Source organism: Poecilia mexicana, unplaced genomic scaffold (assembly GCF_051168715.1).
Source record: "Poecilia mexicana isolate PSO_F unplaced genomic scaffold, ASM5116871v1 scaffold_5, whole genome shotgun sequence".
NCBI classification, from domain to species: Eukaryota; Metazoa; Chordata; class Actinopteri; order Cyprinodontiformes; family Poeciliidae; genus Poecilia; species Poecilia mexicana.
This window is the reverse complement of record NW_028263374.1, coordinates 13011621-13028646: the sequence shown is the minus strand read 5'-3', so window position 1 is coordinate 13028646 and position 17026 is coordinate 13011621. Positions and strand designations below refer to the sequence as shown.

General features: G+C 40.5%; 3 protein-coding genes across 8 annotated transcripts; 1 reads left to right on the top strand and 2 right to left on the bottom strand.

Moving 5' to 3' along the window:
• Window positions 1–1649: 1649 nt before the first annotated feature.
• LOC106932296 (sorting nexin-5) lies at window positions 1650–8637 on the bottom strand. Its single transcript, XM_015010922.2, has 14 exons — window positions 8290–8637; window positions 7990–8103; window positions 7723–7830; window positions 7111–7171; window positions 6864–6988; window positions 6257–6340; window positions 6103–6177; window positions 5986–6016; window positions 5145–5232; window positions 4163–4202; window positions 3995–4081; window positions 3830–3919; window positions 3590–3655; window positions 1650–3462 (listed from the first exon to the last, which is right to left on the bottom strand). The coding sequence occupies exons 1-14, from the start codon at window positions 8293–8295 to the stop codon at window positions 3325–3327; spliced, it is 1113 nt and encodes a 370-aa protein (XP_014866408.2). The 5' UTR covers window positions 8296–8637; the 3' UTR covers window positions 1650–3324.
• A 458-nt stretch (window positions 8638–9095) lies between these two features.
• On the bottom strand, window positions 9096–11810 carry LOC106932297 (uncharacterized). Of its 4 annotated transcripts, XM_015010926.2 has the most exons (4): window positions 11669–11810; window positions 11409–11513; window positions 11261–11345; window positions 9096–9459 (listed from the first exon to the last, which is right to left on the bottom strand). In XM_015010926.2, exons 2-4 carry the CDS (start codon window positions 11502–11504, stop codon window positions 9146–9148), a joined length of 495 nt encoding a protein of 164 aa, XP_014866412.1. In that variant the 5' UTR covers window positions 11505–11513; window positions 11669–11810; the 3' UTR covers window positions 9096–9145. The 4 variants fall into 4 exon arrangements, with proteins under 4 accessions (XP_014866412.1, XP_014866409.1, XP_087861681.1 ...); XM_015010923.2 differs by having other exon boundaries at window positions 11261–11513; XM_088005555.1 differs by lacking the exon at window positions 11669–11810 and having other exon boundaries at window positions 11409–11535.
• On the top strand, window positions 11558–15957 carry zc3h10 (zinc finger CCCH-type containing 10). 3 transcript variants are annotated; one of them, XM_088005554.1, is made up of 3 exons: window positions 11558–11700; window positions 13144–14435; window positions 15024–15957. In XM_088005554.1, the coding sequence occupies exons 2-3, from the start codon at window positions 13299–13301 to the stop codon at window positions 15534–15536; spliced, it is 1650 nt and encodes a 549-aa protein (XP_087861680.1). In that variant the 5' UTR covers window positions 11558–11700; window positions 13144–13298; the 3' UTR covers window positions 15537–15957. The 3 variants fall into 3 exon arrangements, with proteins under 3 accessions (XP_087861680.1, XP_014866407.2, XP_014866406.2); XM_015010921.2 differs by lacking the exon at window positions 11558–11700 and adding an exon at window positions 11754–11888; XM_015010920.2 differs by lacking the exon at window positions 11558–11700 and adding an exon at window positions 11882–12042.
• The last annotated feature ends 1069 nt before the right edge of the window (window positions 15958–17026 follow it).

The following is a 17026-nucleotide window of genomic DNA, read 5'->3' as shown; positions in this document are numbered from 1 at the left end:
TCCTGGTATTTCTTATTGTTTGCATTAATATTCTTTGCAAGGGTGTTTAAATCATCTGGTTTTAACAGGTTGTAACTCACGATGTACGCTGGTGCAACGACAATTTAGTCTGTGATACAAAACTGTCAACCTGTATTTAACACTGGTGCTATGAGCTAAGAAAAGTTAACTCTGGGATATCGCATGAAAAGCTTGATTGGGGCCCCATGCTAGCTTAATCAACAACTCTTATGCATTATTTTTACCATGGCAAAATAAAACATTTTATCATAGTTTATTTGGACATTAATCGTGTTTTCGAATTAATTAATTGAATGAATTAATATTGTGTGACATACTGTAAGTTTATTCAAGATAGATAGTCTTTATGAGGCATCACAGCTCACCAAATGCACCAACCTGAGGATTATAAACTGATTTTGTGTCATTAACTCGCAGCAAAATGTGGGTAGGTCGTCTGTTATTAATGTTGCCATTTTTGAGGACTGTTAAATGCGGTTTTACAATGGACATTATGACGGTGACATCTTCACAATGTCGATTTCAAGATACTAAACATGTCTTGCTCGATCCCTGGTAATAGGTCTAAAATATGAATTTGTTTCGAGCACCAGGGGTGCGACATCTCAACATCAGATTACTGATGCCGATGAATTTATGATAGTAATAATTAGTCCTGTGTTCTCAAAATAAAATGTGAATGTGCAACGAAGAGACAACTTGTTCTGACATCAGCTTAATCTGTTATGCTCCAAACAAGACATCGTTTGTCCTTCCCATGTTTGTTTTTATTTGTCCTCTTTGGCTGTCTGATTTCCTTTCTTGTGGAAAGACGTGACTTTTTTTTCCTGCCACCTGCTCCTCAACCCGCCTGGGGCAGATCACTCTACACATAACTCAGTTAAACCAGCAGGGGGTGCGGGGGCGGGTGCGTGGACTGGACCATTTACACCTTTTTAAAGGGGAGCTGAGGCTTTGAGGAGAACCCGACAATGCCGCTGATGCAAAACCAGGAGCCATTCAGTTCAGCCAGGATGAATTTCATTGTGACGTTATTTGAGAACGTTGCTGTGAGCTCCCATCCCTGGACTGGGACCGGATTGTAGCCGAGGGATAAATTTCGATTTTCAATCAAAACAGTATTTCTGTGAGCTCACAGTTTAAATTCAATCAGAAGGTAATTTGACACTGTTCATTTTAAATATAAATAATAAATATGCTGAACGGAGAAATGATGGGAGTAGTGATTAAAAAAAACAACAACAAAAAAACAACACCACCAAAACTGACTTTAAGGTGCAGAATCAGGAGGGAAGGGTGGAAAGAACCAAAGAAGTTGTTTTTCAGTGGATGCAGCCATGAGGTTTCTTTATGTCTGCCTCCCAGCCAGACTCACTTTACATCCCTCCTTGAACTGCCGGCCTGTTTGTGACATCCTGAAAGTGCTGCTCTCACCTCTGTCGGGGAACTGAACTGCATTTAAGTGAATTAGATAACATTGCCAGCAGCTACTAAAATAATTCTGTCAGAGGATAAAATGGACGAAGACTCACAGCTGACAGTCAGAGACCAAGGCACAGAAAGGCTCCTTCACAGCAACAGAATATGCTTTTACATCCATGTAGAAATATTAAACGGCATTCCTCAGATTCCTTGTGTGTTATCGGCAGCATTTAATTTCTCACAAGCAAACAACGTCTCCTTACTTTTTTTTAGGGTTTTGAAATATTATTCTTATAATTTTTGTAAAACTCAATTTCAAACAACTTTACAGATAAATCACAAGCACAGATGCACATTAAAAAAGTAAAAACAAAAAAATATGCATCATTTTTCTTCCATTTTTAAATAATAAAATACTTCTCATTGTCAGCTTCTGGTTGTCGTTTGTTGGGTATGAATATTTTTTTACAACCCACTGTTATTTGTAACGCCAAGTTTTTCCAAGGCTTTAATCTAATATGTTAGGAATTATTTGGGCTTAAGAAACTCAAATAGCTTTCCCCGACTTGCAGATAATATTACAAGTTCATTACAAGCACAGCGGTTTATATTAAAAAGTAATAAAACTATAAGTCACCACAGCCAAAAAACAAAAAAAAACAGCAGCCAATTATGGAATCACAGCATACCCGCTCTTATTTTTGTGAATTTTTCACAGCATATTGTAACATTACAAAACAATGACACTAGTTTGTCCCACAGTAGGCTTCAAATCTTGTTCCCGAACTGTGCAGCAGCGCTTACTGTTTGTTTTTTCATGTCAATGCTGCTCATGTTGCATGTTAAAAAAAAAGACTTCACAAAGATTCATGTTGAGTAAATATAGAATCACATCAATCTGCATGTCATAGTAAATAATTGCTGCTAACGAATGTTACGAACAAAGACTGAGGTCACGTTTCACAAACTCTTACTACTGCAGCATCAGCCACTAAATTACATCTATAGGTGATCTAAATACAGCATCAACCTGTTTCGCTGCTCTCAGTGTTCTTTCTTCGGACTTTTGTCAAACATCCCCTCTGCTACCGCCACACATGAGAGCAGTCATCAATCTCTCGCTGACTCATTCCATTAAATATTAGCTTCTTCTTTTCTCACTCACCGGTTGGAGGAGGTTAGATGAAGCGCACAGCGACGCTCTGACTCGAATGTTTGGTCTAGAGCAGGTAGCACTCTCTTACGCGGTTATGCGCTAAAACTTCAGCAAAGCACAGCTTAATTTTGACCCAGATGTAAAAAAAAAAAAAGAAAAATAAAGGGTATTTTACTAATATCAATAGCAGTGGAATTTAGCAGGTAGGGATGAAGCGACCTTGCGACCACGTCCTTGCAGGAGTGGTCAAATAAACTGATTTATGACCCAGGAGTGGAGAGGAAAGCAGGTGCTTTAGGAATCAATTCATCACACTTTATTTTATGTTACCCCCCCCCCCCACACACACACAGCTGATGTAGCACCTAGAAAGAAGCACAATACAATCTCAGCACATTCAAGCAGTGTTGTATAAAGAACACGTACAATCACAGCTCCGCAGATAATCAGTCTCAGAGCAGTCATTTTCATCTGAGTTTTATAGACGTTAGTGCGATTACATGTGGGATTTCGGTGCTAATTTGTAGAGTCTATTTACACAACCCCATGACGGGGCAAAGGGGTAAAGTTAGGTAGAGACGACAGATGATCTTTAGGCAGCAGTAGTGCAGGTTCAGTGTAGAACATATGTCCAGTAATGCGTCAGACAAGTACGAGACATTAAATGACACACTGGTTATAACTCATAGTGGGTTTGAAGGCAGTCGTGGCACCAGCGAGGTCAATTAGGCCATCGCTTTGAAGGCTTGCAGGTGCTGGTTGAAAACGTCAGCACCTTCTTTGGCTGTCTGAAGCTGCTGCTCGCACCACTGAGTCAGACATTTCTGCACCATTCCCACCCGGTCCTGACTCAGATGGGCAATCTGCAAAGGGGAAAGGATGATAAATATGTTTCTTGACTGCTTAAATATCTAAATAATGTTTGTTACTAGCAAGGTGTTCACAGTTTTACTTCAGTATGGGTTCTGGTTTGATTATTTACTATTTTACCTCTTGTTTTGCAACTTTACAGATCTGCTCAAACTCTCCCTCTGCTGCTTTCTTCACCTCCTCCATCTGAAACACAACACTGTCAATATCACTCCATGCTCCATTGGAGGGTTTTTCACCTCGTCTTCTAAGGCTGGATTACACAAGCAGGATGTTGCTGCCATCTGCTGTTCACCTTAAGGATGTGCATCTACCGCCATGATAATCCTGTCACGTATAAAAAAAGGCAAAGGCACTCACAGCGTTCTTCTTCACAGGTTTGGCCTTCTCTGCATTCTTGCGGGCGTTTTCCAGCTCCACCAGTTTGCAAGTTCTTCTGAAGAGCATCTCCTTCAGCCAGAACAATTTATTTCACACACATCAATACGATTCGGTGAGAGTCGACTCTACGACCAGAGAACTCACCTTTTCTGCCTCTTGGTACCGCGAGTCCAGGTCCAGGCCCAGTCCGAGAGTGTTCATGTCATTCACGGCGACGCTCATCATGTTTTTCTGTTCACACAGAAACGCATTGATTAGTCTGGTACTAACGCATTAAGCATGCTTCTACTGTTAAGACGACAAAGTAGCTACCTTTATAGAGTCGAATACTTCTGACAATTTCACACAAACCCTGCGAGCAGAAAGTGTGTTTAATGAACATGACAGATTGTTTAAGAGGAAAATGCCTCACATCATATCGACGTGTCATAACAATTGTACTTTACTTTTGTTTTGTGTTAGATCAACGCATTTCATAATTTTGTCTTTGCATGTATGCAGTTGTGCTATATGCTTTTAATTTTTCAGATGACAGATTAAAGTTTGTGATACTGTTTTATAACCTAACTCTGCTTTAAACTTTTCCATAACATCCCTGACCTGCATCTTTTGTTCCTCAGTCTGTCTTATGCTGTTTATTCAATATTTCACATTTTCCTACCAATTATGGACTACCTACTGTTGGTTCGTCTCATAAAATCCAAATCAAATTCAAGAAATGTGTTGCTACTAGATAACAAACTATAAACTTGCTCCTTTGCGAAAGTAGGAGCTTTTATAGAGTTTGCAAAACAATGTGGGAAGCAGCTGAAACTGATCCAGGCACCATCAGTGGACAATAGTTGGTTTATTTTAAAACCACAAAGCCCAGAAGTGGTTTTAGACAGTAATGTATGCAGCAGTTCTTCACTTTTGTAGAAATCTCCACAAAGCACCAGCTGCAGTTCCGTGTTTTATGAAGGCTGCATTTGATGCAGGATGTGAGCATCTATCCCCAAAGCCAGGCTTTTACAAGCCTGTGATTTTACTATCTTATAAGATATAAGATTTTAAAAGATATGATTTGATTAGGAGTTCAGACATGTTGTTTACTGATAAACTGGCCTGCCTTTGGTTCGGCTCTATAACTGTTGAAATAAAAGCAAAAACTAAAACAAAGGAACAAAGGAGAGATCTGAACATCAAGGAAGAACATAAACATATTCCCCTTTAAGTCACACTACAACTCGTGTATTTTATTAATATATACAGCGTTTCACTAACTGTAACTATAAGAAAACATTTCTTTTCTCACCTAGAAAAAGCCCTTTTTTCTGGATCCTCTCCGTTTTCAATACAGAGGTGCAGAGCAGCAGCAAAGTGCCCACAGGCCACAGCTATTTCTGCAAAGAAGTACAATGGATGCTAGTTGTTTACATTGTTTTCCTTTTTTGTTCCTTTGCTGTTTCCAACAATGTAAGCACATCCTTTTGCTGCTAAAAGAGCACTCTGTTCTGAATGTTTCATAGCGCCCATGCGTCGGTTGCTTAGTTGTTGGGAATTTTTTGACACTGTTTTAACAACTGATTTAAAGTGAATTTCTTTTTCAAACTCATAGTGTTGGATTTGACTGGATTTGAGTATTCCAAGTAGTCTACTTGGGAATCAAAACCTCACTAAACGGGATATATTAGTTGTGTTCAGGAAAATAAAAAGTGATTAAATGAAATTCTACTTGAGCTTTGAGCATTTTTATGATGAGCGTCTCTATAATTCATCAATATTTTCAACTGAATGGGGTGCTGTGGTGGCGCAGTGTTAAAGCACAACCCAACCCTCTTTTATTACCTAGTTTGGTGTCTCACCACTCTCAAATAAAGGTAAAGTAAGGTAATTTTATTTTTATAGCACATTTTCTGGAACAAGGCAATTCAAAGGCCATCTAAGAAAAAAAAAACCTTTAAAAAATGTAACTACATAAACGGATTCACAATGGTTAGGTCCATGAGAAACTATAGAAATAAATTGTTTGTGTATATGACAAGAAAGTATTAAGGGACAAAATGCAGGCTTGAGATGTCGTAGGTGAATGTGTGGCTGACTGCATTAACTGGTGTTAAACATGTTGCTGCCGAGCATCCAAACAAGTCTCTTACTTTGCTCAGTCAGCACCACGTCGAGGAATTTCTGCAAAAAGAAAGGTCAAGTTAAAAGGAATAATGTTAGTAAGTGGGAGAAGGTAGAGAGGAGGTCAAAGACAGAGATAAACTCACTTCCCCCGCCATCCTGGTATGTCCAGTCAGAACGAGGTTATGATCACGTTCCGTCTGAAAAAACTCGTCTACGTCCTGCAGGCAGATTTTTAAAGCGTTTACACTTTCTACCACCTGTGCATGCCTTCCATCAGTACAAGTTAATGTTGCACACCTTATGTCCTTCTTTCCTCATTTCTCCCACAGCTTGACTCAGACGGTTGAAAATGTTTCTCCTGACTTTCTGTCTGCCTGGAGGCTGGACACATATAAGAGACCAAGGTATGTTCAAACAGACGTTCCAGTAAAACTGCTAACACTACATGAACCACTCCACACAGGGCTGCACTCGGCCAGACAGGAAACAGATTCTGTTATTTTCTGTGCTAAAATATCAACGTCCAAATCTCATCCTTCACCTGGTCATCAAACCCCCTAAAGCAGATCTTTCCCCTTTGGTTGAGTGAGCTGCTCCTTATAGCCATCCACCAGTCTCTAAAATCAATCTGGTCCTCTCCTCATTTTCAGCTGTGAGATATTTCATGAGCTTCTTGCATGCGCAGGGTTACAAAGCAAAAGCTTAGCATTTTCTGAGAGTGCCACGTTGGTCACATGAGATTTTCCCCATTGAAACAACCTTGGTGACAGTTTAACCATTTAATGTGAGTTTGCCTCATATAAAGCTTCTTCGGTGCACTCTATTAAAACCAGCATTGCTTGTCGGAGATCAAGTTTGACAGTCAAAAATGCAGGCAGGTGTCGATGTGTCTGTGGCCACTCACTTCAGTGCTTGTCAAGAAGACCTCCACAGCTTTGTTTTTGCTGAGTATGCTGTGAGCAGCAACCTGCCTAAGGAAAGTTTCCAGAGCCTTGCAGTACGGCTGCCACTCTCCTAAACCAAGAAAACCTGCAGGAAAACAACAGTTTATATATATATAACACCGCAGAAAGAAAAAAAAAACACATATAACTGGAAACTCATTAAATGTATTTGCTCTTTTGTGCTTGGAGATGTTCGGGAGCACTTACCGAGCTGTTTCATGGCCTTCGCAGATGCATTCACCTGAGGCCTCGCTGGGAGAGGGGGGAACTTAAAAACAAGAAAGAAATGTCTCACTTATTCATGTTCACAGATTCTCCAATAAAAAGAAAAGCTAAGTGTAGGAGCGTTTAACACAAAAAACCTGACATTATTTTAGCTAGAAAGCGTGAAGTCATGTTTATCGAAATAACATCAGTAGCATAACCTTTGATCATCACAAGCGGTACCATGTTGAAAAATATGTTCTGAATTTTTTTTTGGGAAGTTAACAATTTTATGAAGGTCTCCAGGTAATCCTTATAGCATACACTGGGAAAAATAGGATATAGCGAGACAGCAAATCAGACAAGTATTACTGATCATTTCAAATTTGTTTGTTTACAATCATGACTTACAGAAAACTTTCCAAGCACGTCAACATATAATAAAAACTTAAGTTTTTAAAGACTAACTAACTGCGTAATTAGTATTTTACAGATGTTTGCAGGTTTGTCCTCATAACAGTTTCTTGATGCTGCGTTCAGGGACAAAAAGTAACTAGCAAATTCTGACTTTTGCAACTATAGACACAGAATGAGTGAAAATAAAAAAGCATTTACAATAACTCCTTGTATCCCGGGTACATCCTCCTGAGCGAACAGATGCTGCTGAAGCCATTCAAAGTCATCGTAGGTCCGGTCCACATGGTACTCTCCTGTCCCAGACAGCTTGAACCGACACCAGAGACCACAAGTCACTTCAGCAGTTAGTCCTTTTAACTTCACTTATCAAACCACTCAGCAGGTGCAGTTCATGCAAAAATAACAAAGAGCTGTTCAGCGGTCGTCTGAAGCCCGTGCAATCTGAAATTATTTATCCGTTCCCACCTTTTGAGAAACGATTATAAAGGTAAGTGTGTCCCCGTCCTGCGAGACTTCTGTAACTTTGACGGTATGTCCATAGACGCTCAGAACAGAAGTCGCCTCGTTCACCTCTTCCTGCTTAAAAATAAAAGGATAAACTCAGGACTTGCAGTCCATCTCAGCCAAAACAAAATAAAAACCTACATTCAAGGTTTTTATTACAAAATAAATAAACTTACATTGCAGTGATTGTTGTTTGCATCAAGTAAAATGCTGTCACATGACACTCACAAGTTTCCAAAAACCAACTAATCCATTACTTACCATCATCTTCAAACCTTTAATTTATTCTTTAAGGCTCAATTTTTCCTCTGCTTTTGTATAAAGAAACTATTTTAATCTTCTTTCCTTGCACTACAAAAAGCACAAACACTAAGGCGATCCTTTGTGTGCTTCTGTTTCAGTCCTCTGCTGCTGAGACGGCACAGGATATCCTCTGGGTCAAAGTGCACTCTGTCCTTGAGAGAAATGGAAAAAAAAAAGAAGCAAAACTGTTGCAAATAAAAAAGTGCTGTTGCAGGGAAACAGATGAGTAAACGAAGTGTTAGTCTTTAACTCTGGACCGTTGGCACACCCACGCAGGAAAACTGCCCTAACGGCCCGCTCACTTATCTAGACGTCAGCTTTACAACATCTTAAGTCACTGAATTTACAATTTATCTTGCAACAGAAGCACAAAAGACGACTGCTTCCAAAAGACATGCAGCGCCGCTTCTAAAGTATTCCCGCTCGTTGATCCTTATTCATTTCATCACACTGCAACCACAAACTTCAATTAATTTTAGCGTAATATTACCGGAACATGTGGTTTATTATTGTGAAGAGGATTGTAGGGTGGCTTTTTTTCTCTTGCCATTCTACCATGAAGGCCAGATTTGTTGATCTTATCACGTTTGTCAAGTCAACATCCTGTCTATTGAACAGAAGAAATCTGCACCTCCTCCAGAGTTACCATGGCAGTTATCATGGCAGCTTTCCAAGTAAGGCTACTCTTCTTTCCACTTCACAACTGTGTGCCATTTTGTGCTGGTTTATCTGATAAATCTCAGCATAATGAAAACAGGATACAATTTGTTTGAAAACCTTTATTATAAATAAAAGAGTATGTTAAAACTATAAATCAGTAGTAATGCTCCTCCTCATTTCCATCATCAAAGTAGAAGCTGAAGGTAGACTCTTCAGAACTGTAATGTCCGTCGTGAATGTACTCCTCTCCCTCTTCCTCTTCCTGGAAAAAGCTCCAGTGAATGTGTGGTTCGTCCATAAAGGCACCGTCATGGAAATCCTGGAAGAAGTCTGAGAAACTAAAGTGGAAGCTGGTCTCATCCTCATCCTCATCCTCATCCTCAAATGAGGCTTGGTTTTCCAAGAAGGCCTCATGACCCACGCTGTCGTACAGACGCCTTTTCTTCTTATCTGACAGCACAGCATAGGCTAGAGGAGAACAAAACACAGAAAATAAACGTGTTTTTAACTTCTATGACACATTCAAATTTTTATTTTTAAGATTACGAAACATTAGACCGAGGCATAACTAAATTTGACCACTGCTTAGCTTACTTAGGCCAGCAGGGGGGGCTCAAGGGCAACAACTATGAAACAAAACATTTCGAGTTACATTTATTAAAAACTGAAGCTTTAGATTTGCGTCAAATGTTTAGCAATAGTATATTAATAAGGAATTCAAAATGAAAATGAATTTGGGGGATCTAAAATAACTGAAAAAATATCTAATCATACAAGTGAAAGTATTCATAGCTTGATACTTAAGATAAAAGTCATAATTAGAGATGCACTGATCCAAATTTGGGGGAGTTTTGCGATCTTGAGTTTTTGTAAAGCGTTGAGCTGTCGATGCAGATTTTCAGACATGCCTGATTTCCAATTCACTTCATATAGTACGAGGATAATATATTATCATTATATTCCCACCTTCTTGCCATGAATGGTCAGTAACTATTTGTATTATGAACCGAGGTGACCTCATCCTCTGCGTGTAAGAGCAGAATTGCTGTAAAGCAGGGTTTTGCTAATGTTTTAAATCAAAGACAAGATTTTCGAGTTCACATTTTAAACTAACCTTAAACATATATTTTGAATTTCAAACTGAAAGCTCGGTTTTTATGATAACTACCGCATCTAGAAAATCTAGACTGTTCCTTTAGCTCTGAGGTTTTCAAAAGGCTGCCAACAGTTCATGATAAACAGAGGCTGAAACCATAAAAGGACAAAAGAGAGTGACTTTGCTGTGCTACATTTAGACTTTCTGATATGAGCTCAATCTCTCTTATTCCTTAGCAGTAACAACATGTGGTTGAAAGCACATTTCACCTTATGGCAGCTTTTATATTTCACTCATGTTGAAAAGGCTAAAATGTACATTACTTCACACAGCAACAACATCCATCCTGAATAGTTTTTTTTTTTTTTTTGGCAATGTGACCAATAGCATGTCTGGTGCTTCAAATGTCATTTCACCTGTTCACCACTGTAGTTCCAAACATGCATCAGTTCATACCCTAGTGCTTTTCTATATTCTATTTTTAGACAACTTTAAGGAAGTGTGATTTTTTTTTACTCCAATAGGACTAATAAGCAACAACTGGCTTAGACTTAATTTGGTTAAATCAGGAGTCATAAAAACAGGTATACAGTTACATTCAATACCTGAATTTGTAGAAGATCCATGACCGTTTAAGTACCATAGTTCATAAAAATACTTCACTGCAAGCAGAAATAAACTGATGTAATGGTTCCAGTATAGATGTGAAATTGTTTTCTTACAGCATAAAGTGGATTTAGGCCTAAATGGAGTCATGTAGGTTTGAAATAGCTCTACAGGTCAAGGGGGGAATGGATCCAAAACTTGTGTTCATTGAACTAAAATAGGTCAGCAGCAATTTCTTATGACTTGTTGCTGATATAATCATATCTGCCGTTTGTTTCAGTTGGAGTCACATATCATGGACAATGTAACTGTAAGTGAATTGTTAGATAAAAAGACAAAATGTCTCTTGTTCCCAAACTGTCCTCTAGATAAGACTGGCAGAGGCAGACTGAATGAGCAAGTCAGAAATGACGTTGCCACAATTCAAAAAAAAATTATATGAAGTAGAAGTTGTGCCCCAAATTAAATTCTCACACACAATCGTTCTGCTCTGATACTTTTGCTGTAAAGGAGAAAACCATTACATATAATGACATCTAGATGCCAGTTTGTTGCAGCATCGTTTACCTTCTGCAATCTCCCTGAAAGTGGTTTCAGCTTGAGCGCTCTTGTTCTTATCAGGGTGGTACCTCACTGCCAGGCTGCGAAAAGACTTTTTTATCTGGGTGTCAGAGGCTGTCCGCTCAACATTCAGGGTGTCATAGAAACTTCTCACCGTCTCCGAGGCTGAGGCTTGCTGGTCTTCAGTCAGGCACAGGAGCAACAAGACCAAACAGGCTCGTATCCTGTGGAAAACACCTCGTCCTGCCATGTTGAACGCCTGAAAGATAATGGAGAAGCTCGAAACAAAGTTTATCTAGGAGATTAGAGCGGGGGCTGTCCGGCTTTTTGACAGCTTAATTTCCATATGCATACAACGCTATCTAGGTTACGTATGAACAGCAGAAGCGGAGGATAACGGACGTTTTGACTCACCAGAAATGGCGTTTAAGAAGAGCTAAATCCAAGTAAAGTAGCGTACAGCAGCTTCTAAACTCTATGAAAACATCTTGATATCAAACTAGTGCTATTTCCTTGTTAAAAGCGAGCACACCACAGCACAATTGCCTGACAGTTCACTAACCTACCGCTAGTGGCCAGTGAAAAACAACAAAAGTCTTCTTCGTTGGTAGTTAAAGATGCATCAAGAGAGGAGGTAAACAGCACTCTTTGGTCAGGTTCTGAGGTATTTCTAAATACCTCTTGTTAATAGCACGCCTCTTGTTAATAGCGATATTATCGTTAAACTGGTCGCAGAGCTCTTGAACACCCTTTCTGACTGTAAACCACTCGGCTGCTATTTCCGTCTGGTAAGGAACTGTTAGCATTTAGCCAGTTAGCAAAGTTTGCTAGCGGTTAGCTCTGCAGCGAGGTCGCCCAAATCTTTTAAACCGTTTTAGTCCAGGATTTGATGGAATATATTGATGATTATTTATAGATAAAGACTACAGCAATTAAATCCACTTGCCATTTCCTGTTGTTTTACAGTATATTAACTTTTGACCATCATTAGCAAGTAACAACAGTGGTACGAACCATTTTCTGTGGTTTGTCACGTGTATTTAATCTAAAGTCTTATTTATTTGTATCGGTCTCTCGTCAGGTCATGGCTTAAGCAACGGGCGCAATTTATATAGTTTTTAAATAAAACTGAAGCTGTTTAAATGTATGGGCTAGCATAAGGACACTTTCCCCAAGGTTTCTAGAAGTTTTGAGAAATGCCTTATATCTTTTAGATTCTGGCTAATTGTTTAAGATTGGTTTTCTTAAAACCATGCTTAATTTACCTGAAGTCATAATGTGTATTACTAAATACACAGTTGCATAATGTTAAATTAAGTTTACTCCAAAAATCATATGATTTGATTCTTGAGCAGATTATTAATCTGTTTTAATTCCAGGTTCAATAAAAATTTAAACAAACATTAAGTTATTTAAATATTAACTACAATGTTTCCATTTTACAATATGCACTGTTTTTAAGACGGATACTTCTCTTTCACTATTTTAATAGTGAATATACACTATTTTTTATCATCCACCTTCACATACATTAACTTAAGCCATCCCCCTTTCTTAATCCAATTGAGGTGGTGACAGCTATTCAAATTGCAATAAAAATTCATTGACATAATTGATGATATACATGATCTTTATATCACTTGAATGTTATTTTAAATCACTTTTGGATGAAATATGTTTTTACACAGCTACTTCTTTGATACTTTGCTTGGTAAACCTGTTGTAACCACTTCTTTTCTGTACACTGGACAAACTGAAAATCAAAAACATTCATTTAAACATCATGTTAGGGCCTGTAAAATTTTCTTTGGCATCTGTAACGTCAACATTTGTTGTGTCTGACTTCCAGCTCTGTTTATTTAAATTATTTCTATAATCTTGTCTTGCAGATTAATGAGTACTGGATTGCATTACTCCAAAGGAGGAAAACGGAAGGAAGTCCATCATCTGTTGCACTGTGTTTGTGCACATTTGGCAGGTGACTTCAGTCAATCCCCTCCCACACACATGAGTCCAATTTTCTCTTGGCGCAGGGCCAAGCGCCATGCCTGACCGGGACAGTTCCTACCTGTCAGGTGGTGGTGGGAGTGGCGGTACTCTGGTTGAGGAAGGAGGACCTGGGTCTGGTTTGGTGGGGGGCTCGGCGGACTGCAGAGGCGGTTCTGGGGGAGGTGTCGGTGGGAACATCTCTGGCTCAGGGGGCATGGGTGGAGGGGCGGCACCCGGAAACAGCAATGGTTTTGGGAATGGTGGAGGAGGGGGGCCAGGTGCGGGACTGGCTCTAGACGGTGTTTGCAGGGACTTCATCCGCAACGTCTGCAAGCGAGGGAAGCGCTGCCGCTTCAAACACCCAGACTTTAATGAAGTCCCAGACCTGGGAGTGCAAAAGAATGAGTTCATCTTCTGTCACGACTACCAGAACAAGGACTGCATGCGCTCCAACTGCCGCTTTGTGCACGGGTCCAAAGAGGATGAGGACTATTACAAAAAATCAGGAGAGCTGCCCCCCAGACTACGAGGGAAGGTCGCGGCGCGACTTGGCCTCTCCCTGATGGATCTGCCTCTCAGCCGAGGCGAGGTTCCGATCTGCAGAGACTTCCTTAAGGGGGAATGCCAGCGAGGAAACAAATGTAAATTCCGCCATGTCAAAAAAGACTACGAATATGAACCTTCAAGAGCTGGGGTGGGTGGGGTCGTGGGGCAGGGAGCCATCGGGATGGTGAACCCAGGCGGAGGGATGGGTGTAGGAGGAGGAGGCGTCTGTGGAGGAATCCAAGGGCTTGTTGGAGGTGGGGGTAACATGATGGGGACGGGCTGCCCCAGCCTGGGCAGCTGCAGAGATCCGGGTCTGTCTGGGGTAGTGGGCATAGGCGGAGGTGGAATGAGCGGTTGTCTGTCCATCGGTTCTTCGGGACAGCGGCGGTATGACAGAAGCTCCGTGTACGACCCGCTGCTCGAAAGCGGGCTGTTTGATGCCGGCTCTTTGGAGGCGTCTATGGATCATACTGCTCTGCAGCTGAAGAGGCGGCGGTTGGAGGGGCTTCGGCTGACCGATGGGAGCGGGGGAGGGCACTACGAGTTGGGGGTTCAAGCTGCGCTGCCACCTCGTCCTCTGGAGTACAGATTCCTGGAGGAAGAAAATTCCCTGCTGAGGAAGAGAGTGGAAGAGTTGAAAAAACAGGTTGGATGAACTGATTTATATCACTTGAATGTTGTATAGCTTGAACAACAGGTTGGCACAGATCAGTGTTTTTTTGTTGCATTTAATTTGGGATTGTTCAATTTAGATTATTATTATTTTTTTTTTACTATTTAGAATTTAAATCATTTGGAAATGCCCAGATGCCTAAAACAATGCCCTTTTATTGAATATTCATGCAATTTTGATATTGCACAACTTGTGCAGAGTAATTTCTACTAGGCGAATGTTTTTTGGTATGTCATGGAAACAAAACCTAGAAAATAAATCTGGAATGTTTTAAAATGAGAACATCATGAGCAAATCTGTAAAAGGTGACATGAACGTTTCTCCTGAAGTGATTGGTAACATGTGAAAAGAAATATATTGATTATTGACATTTTAGAGCAGACCATTCAGAGTTGCATAGGAATATATTTGCTGTTGAGGAGAACTGTCAGAAAAAGACAAAACATTTGCAAACCTCAGAGATAAATTCCTTAAAAAGTCTAAAGAAGGAACTTATTTGATCTCATGGTTGTACTGCTTTGATCACAGTATTTTCTAAGTCATGTTTTGTGTGTTCCTCAGGTCTCCAATCTCATTGCCACCAATGAGGTCCTCCTGGAGCAGAACGCCCAGTTTCGGAGCCAAGCCAAGGTGATGACTCTGTCCTCCACACCTGCTCCCACCGAGCAGAATCTGGCGCCCCCTGTGGGCGCAGTGAGCTCCTACAATCACAGCATCGCTCAGACCCACACCACCCTCAGCAGTGCCGGGATGCAGCCTCGGCCCGTCACTCAGCAAGACCTGGTGGCTCCCACCGGCGCCCCTGCTGCTCCGCCCACTAATGCGGCCCCACCCACCGCTCCCCCGCCGCACCTCAACCCGGAGATCACACCACTCTCGGCTGCCCTCGCGCAGACCATCGCTCAGGGAATGGCGCCGCCCGTTTCCATGGCCCAGGTGGCGGTATCCGTGGCACCGGTGGCCGTGTCCATGACCCAGCCTATACCTGGCATCACTATGAGCCACGCCACCACTCCCATGGTATCGTACCCCATCGCAAGTCAAAGCATGAGGATCACAACCCTGCCTCACTGAATACATGTTGAACCCTTCAGTCAGACTCTAGCGTCATAAAGGGGAATTTTTTTTTACATGAATGATCTTTTCCGTGTGTTTGTGTTTGGGACTAAAGTTATGAAAAAAAAAAACCCAGGGAAATGTGAGATGTGGACACATTTATTTCCCAACAGGAAGACGATATGAAGAGTTATTTCTGTGTTGCATGGCAACATTATAAGTATCAGTTTTCTGCAGACTGAGAGATCTGTGAGCTGTCACAAAGTGGGATTTTCTCCCAGAGATGTCAACAACCTCAAAGTGTGAACTTTCACTCAGTCTAGGAAGATTCCTGTTCCTCCATGTTTCCACACAGAGGAAAACACTCTGTGTTTATATTTTTGTGGCTTGAACTGTTGTAAATTAATTTTGGTACTTTATAAAAAATCTTTAACAGCCACTTAATGATGAGTGCTGTTTTATTTCTCTATGATGATCATTTTTAATGCTTATAGAAACTTTAATTTCTTTAATTGGTAGGTGCAGACAGCCAGGTCAACTGTAGGCAGATGTGGTTTCAAATAGCAAATGCTTCCAACATCCTGTTGCCTCAGTTGTTTGGGTGGAGTCATGCTGTGTAAACTTAAGCATAATCTCTTTTTCTTCAGGAGCTTGAGATCCGTCTCTCCTTCAAGCAGCTGTTACATTTATCCGTGTCCTCCGAGTGTCTTCATAACTACGGGAAATTGTGAGATCCATCAGATTCTGCAGTCTTTGTAGGGTTTCACTTTGCTTTTGTGGATGAAATTGTATTTATACATCTGCTTTAATCATTGCTCTAAAAGGGGACAAGCAGCTTTTCAGGATACCAAAAAAGCTCGAGTTCAAAGTGAACAAGTTTTTAAAAGCAGTAATGCACACTGAAAACACATTTAAATGTTACATCCACAGAGTTAAAAACAAATCTTAATAGTTGAGCTGGGAAATTTGTCATGCACACTTTGGATGGGGGCAGAAAGATTAGCAAGTAACAGCTGTTTTTTTTAACCACGGTTGCTTGTAAACACACTAAACTTGGCTCTTCCTTCCTGAATCGTCTCGTGTTTAGTGCCTGCTCACCAGATGTGACTGCCAAAGAGCAAATGAGTAAGCATGAGTTGTCATCTCCCTGTTTGTTTTTCTTAGATTGGGTAAACTACTCAACTGAAAAGGCATGTTTTTTTTATATATATATGTTGATGGTATAGGGTGTATATTCGCTCACCCAGCTTTACCGTTACGTGCAACAAGTTGTGCTTCTGCATAACTTAATCTTAGTGTAAATAAATCTCTGCATTTGTTAAAATGACATCTAAATTAATTAATTGGTCTTGATGAAAGAGTGGCCAAAAGAAAACTATTGCTGAGAGGAAGCCAAATTAAGTCCCTTCAGCTTGCCGCAATTGTAGTGGTCACAGAAAACACAGAAGAAAGTCAGACGAGACAAAACTTTAAACTTTTTTCCGAGAAGCAAAATGTAGTGTGTGGTG

Bases quoted from the DNA above. Each gene is read 5' to 3' on its own strand.
- LOC106932296 (XM_015010922.2), bottom strand. The intron at 6,989-7,110 runs GTAAGTGCTCCC...GTTTTCCTGCAG, and splicing joins GAAGGCCATGAAACAGCTCG to GTTTTCTTGGTTTAGGAGAG. The intron at 3,463-3,589 runs GTAAAATAGTAA...TCCCCTTTGCAG, and splicing joins GTAAAGTTGCAAAACAAGAG to ATTGCCCATCTGAGTCAGGA.
- LOC106932297 (XM_015010923.2), bottom strand. From the start codon at position 11,504: ATGGCAGGACGAGGTGTTTTCCACAGGATACGAGCCTGTTTGGTCTTG. The intron at 9,460-11,260 runs GTAAACGATGCT...GTTCTCCTCTAG, and splicing joins TTTCAGGGAGATTGCAGAAG to CCTATGCTGTGCTGTCAGAT.
- zc3h10 (XM_088005554.1), top strand. From the start codon at position 13,299: ATGCCTGACCGGGACAGTTCCTACCTGTCAGGTGGTGGTGGGAGTGGC. The intron at 14,436-15,023 runs GTTGGATGAACT...TGTGTTCCTCAG, and splicing joins TGGAAGAGTTGAAAAAACAG to GTCTCCAATCTCATTGCCAC.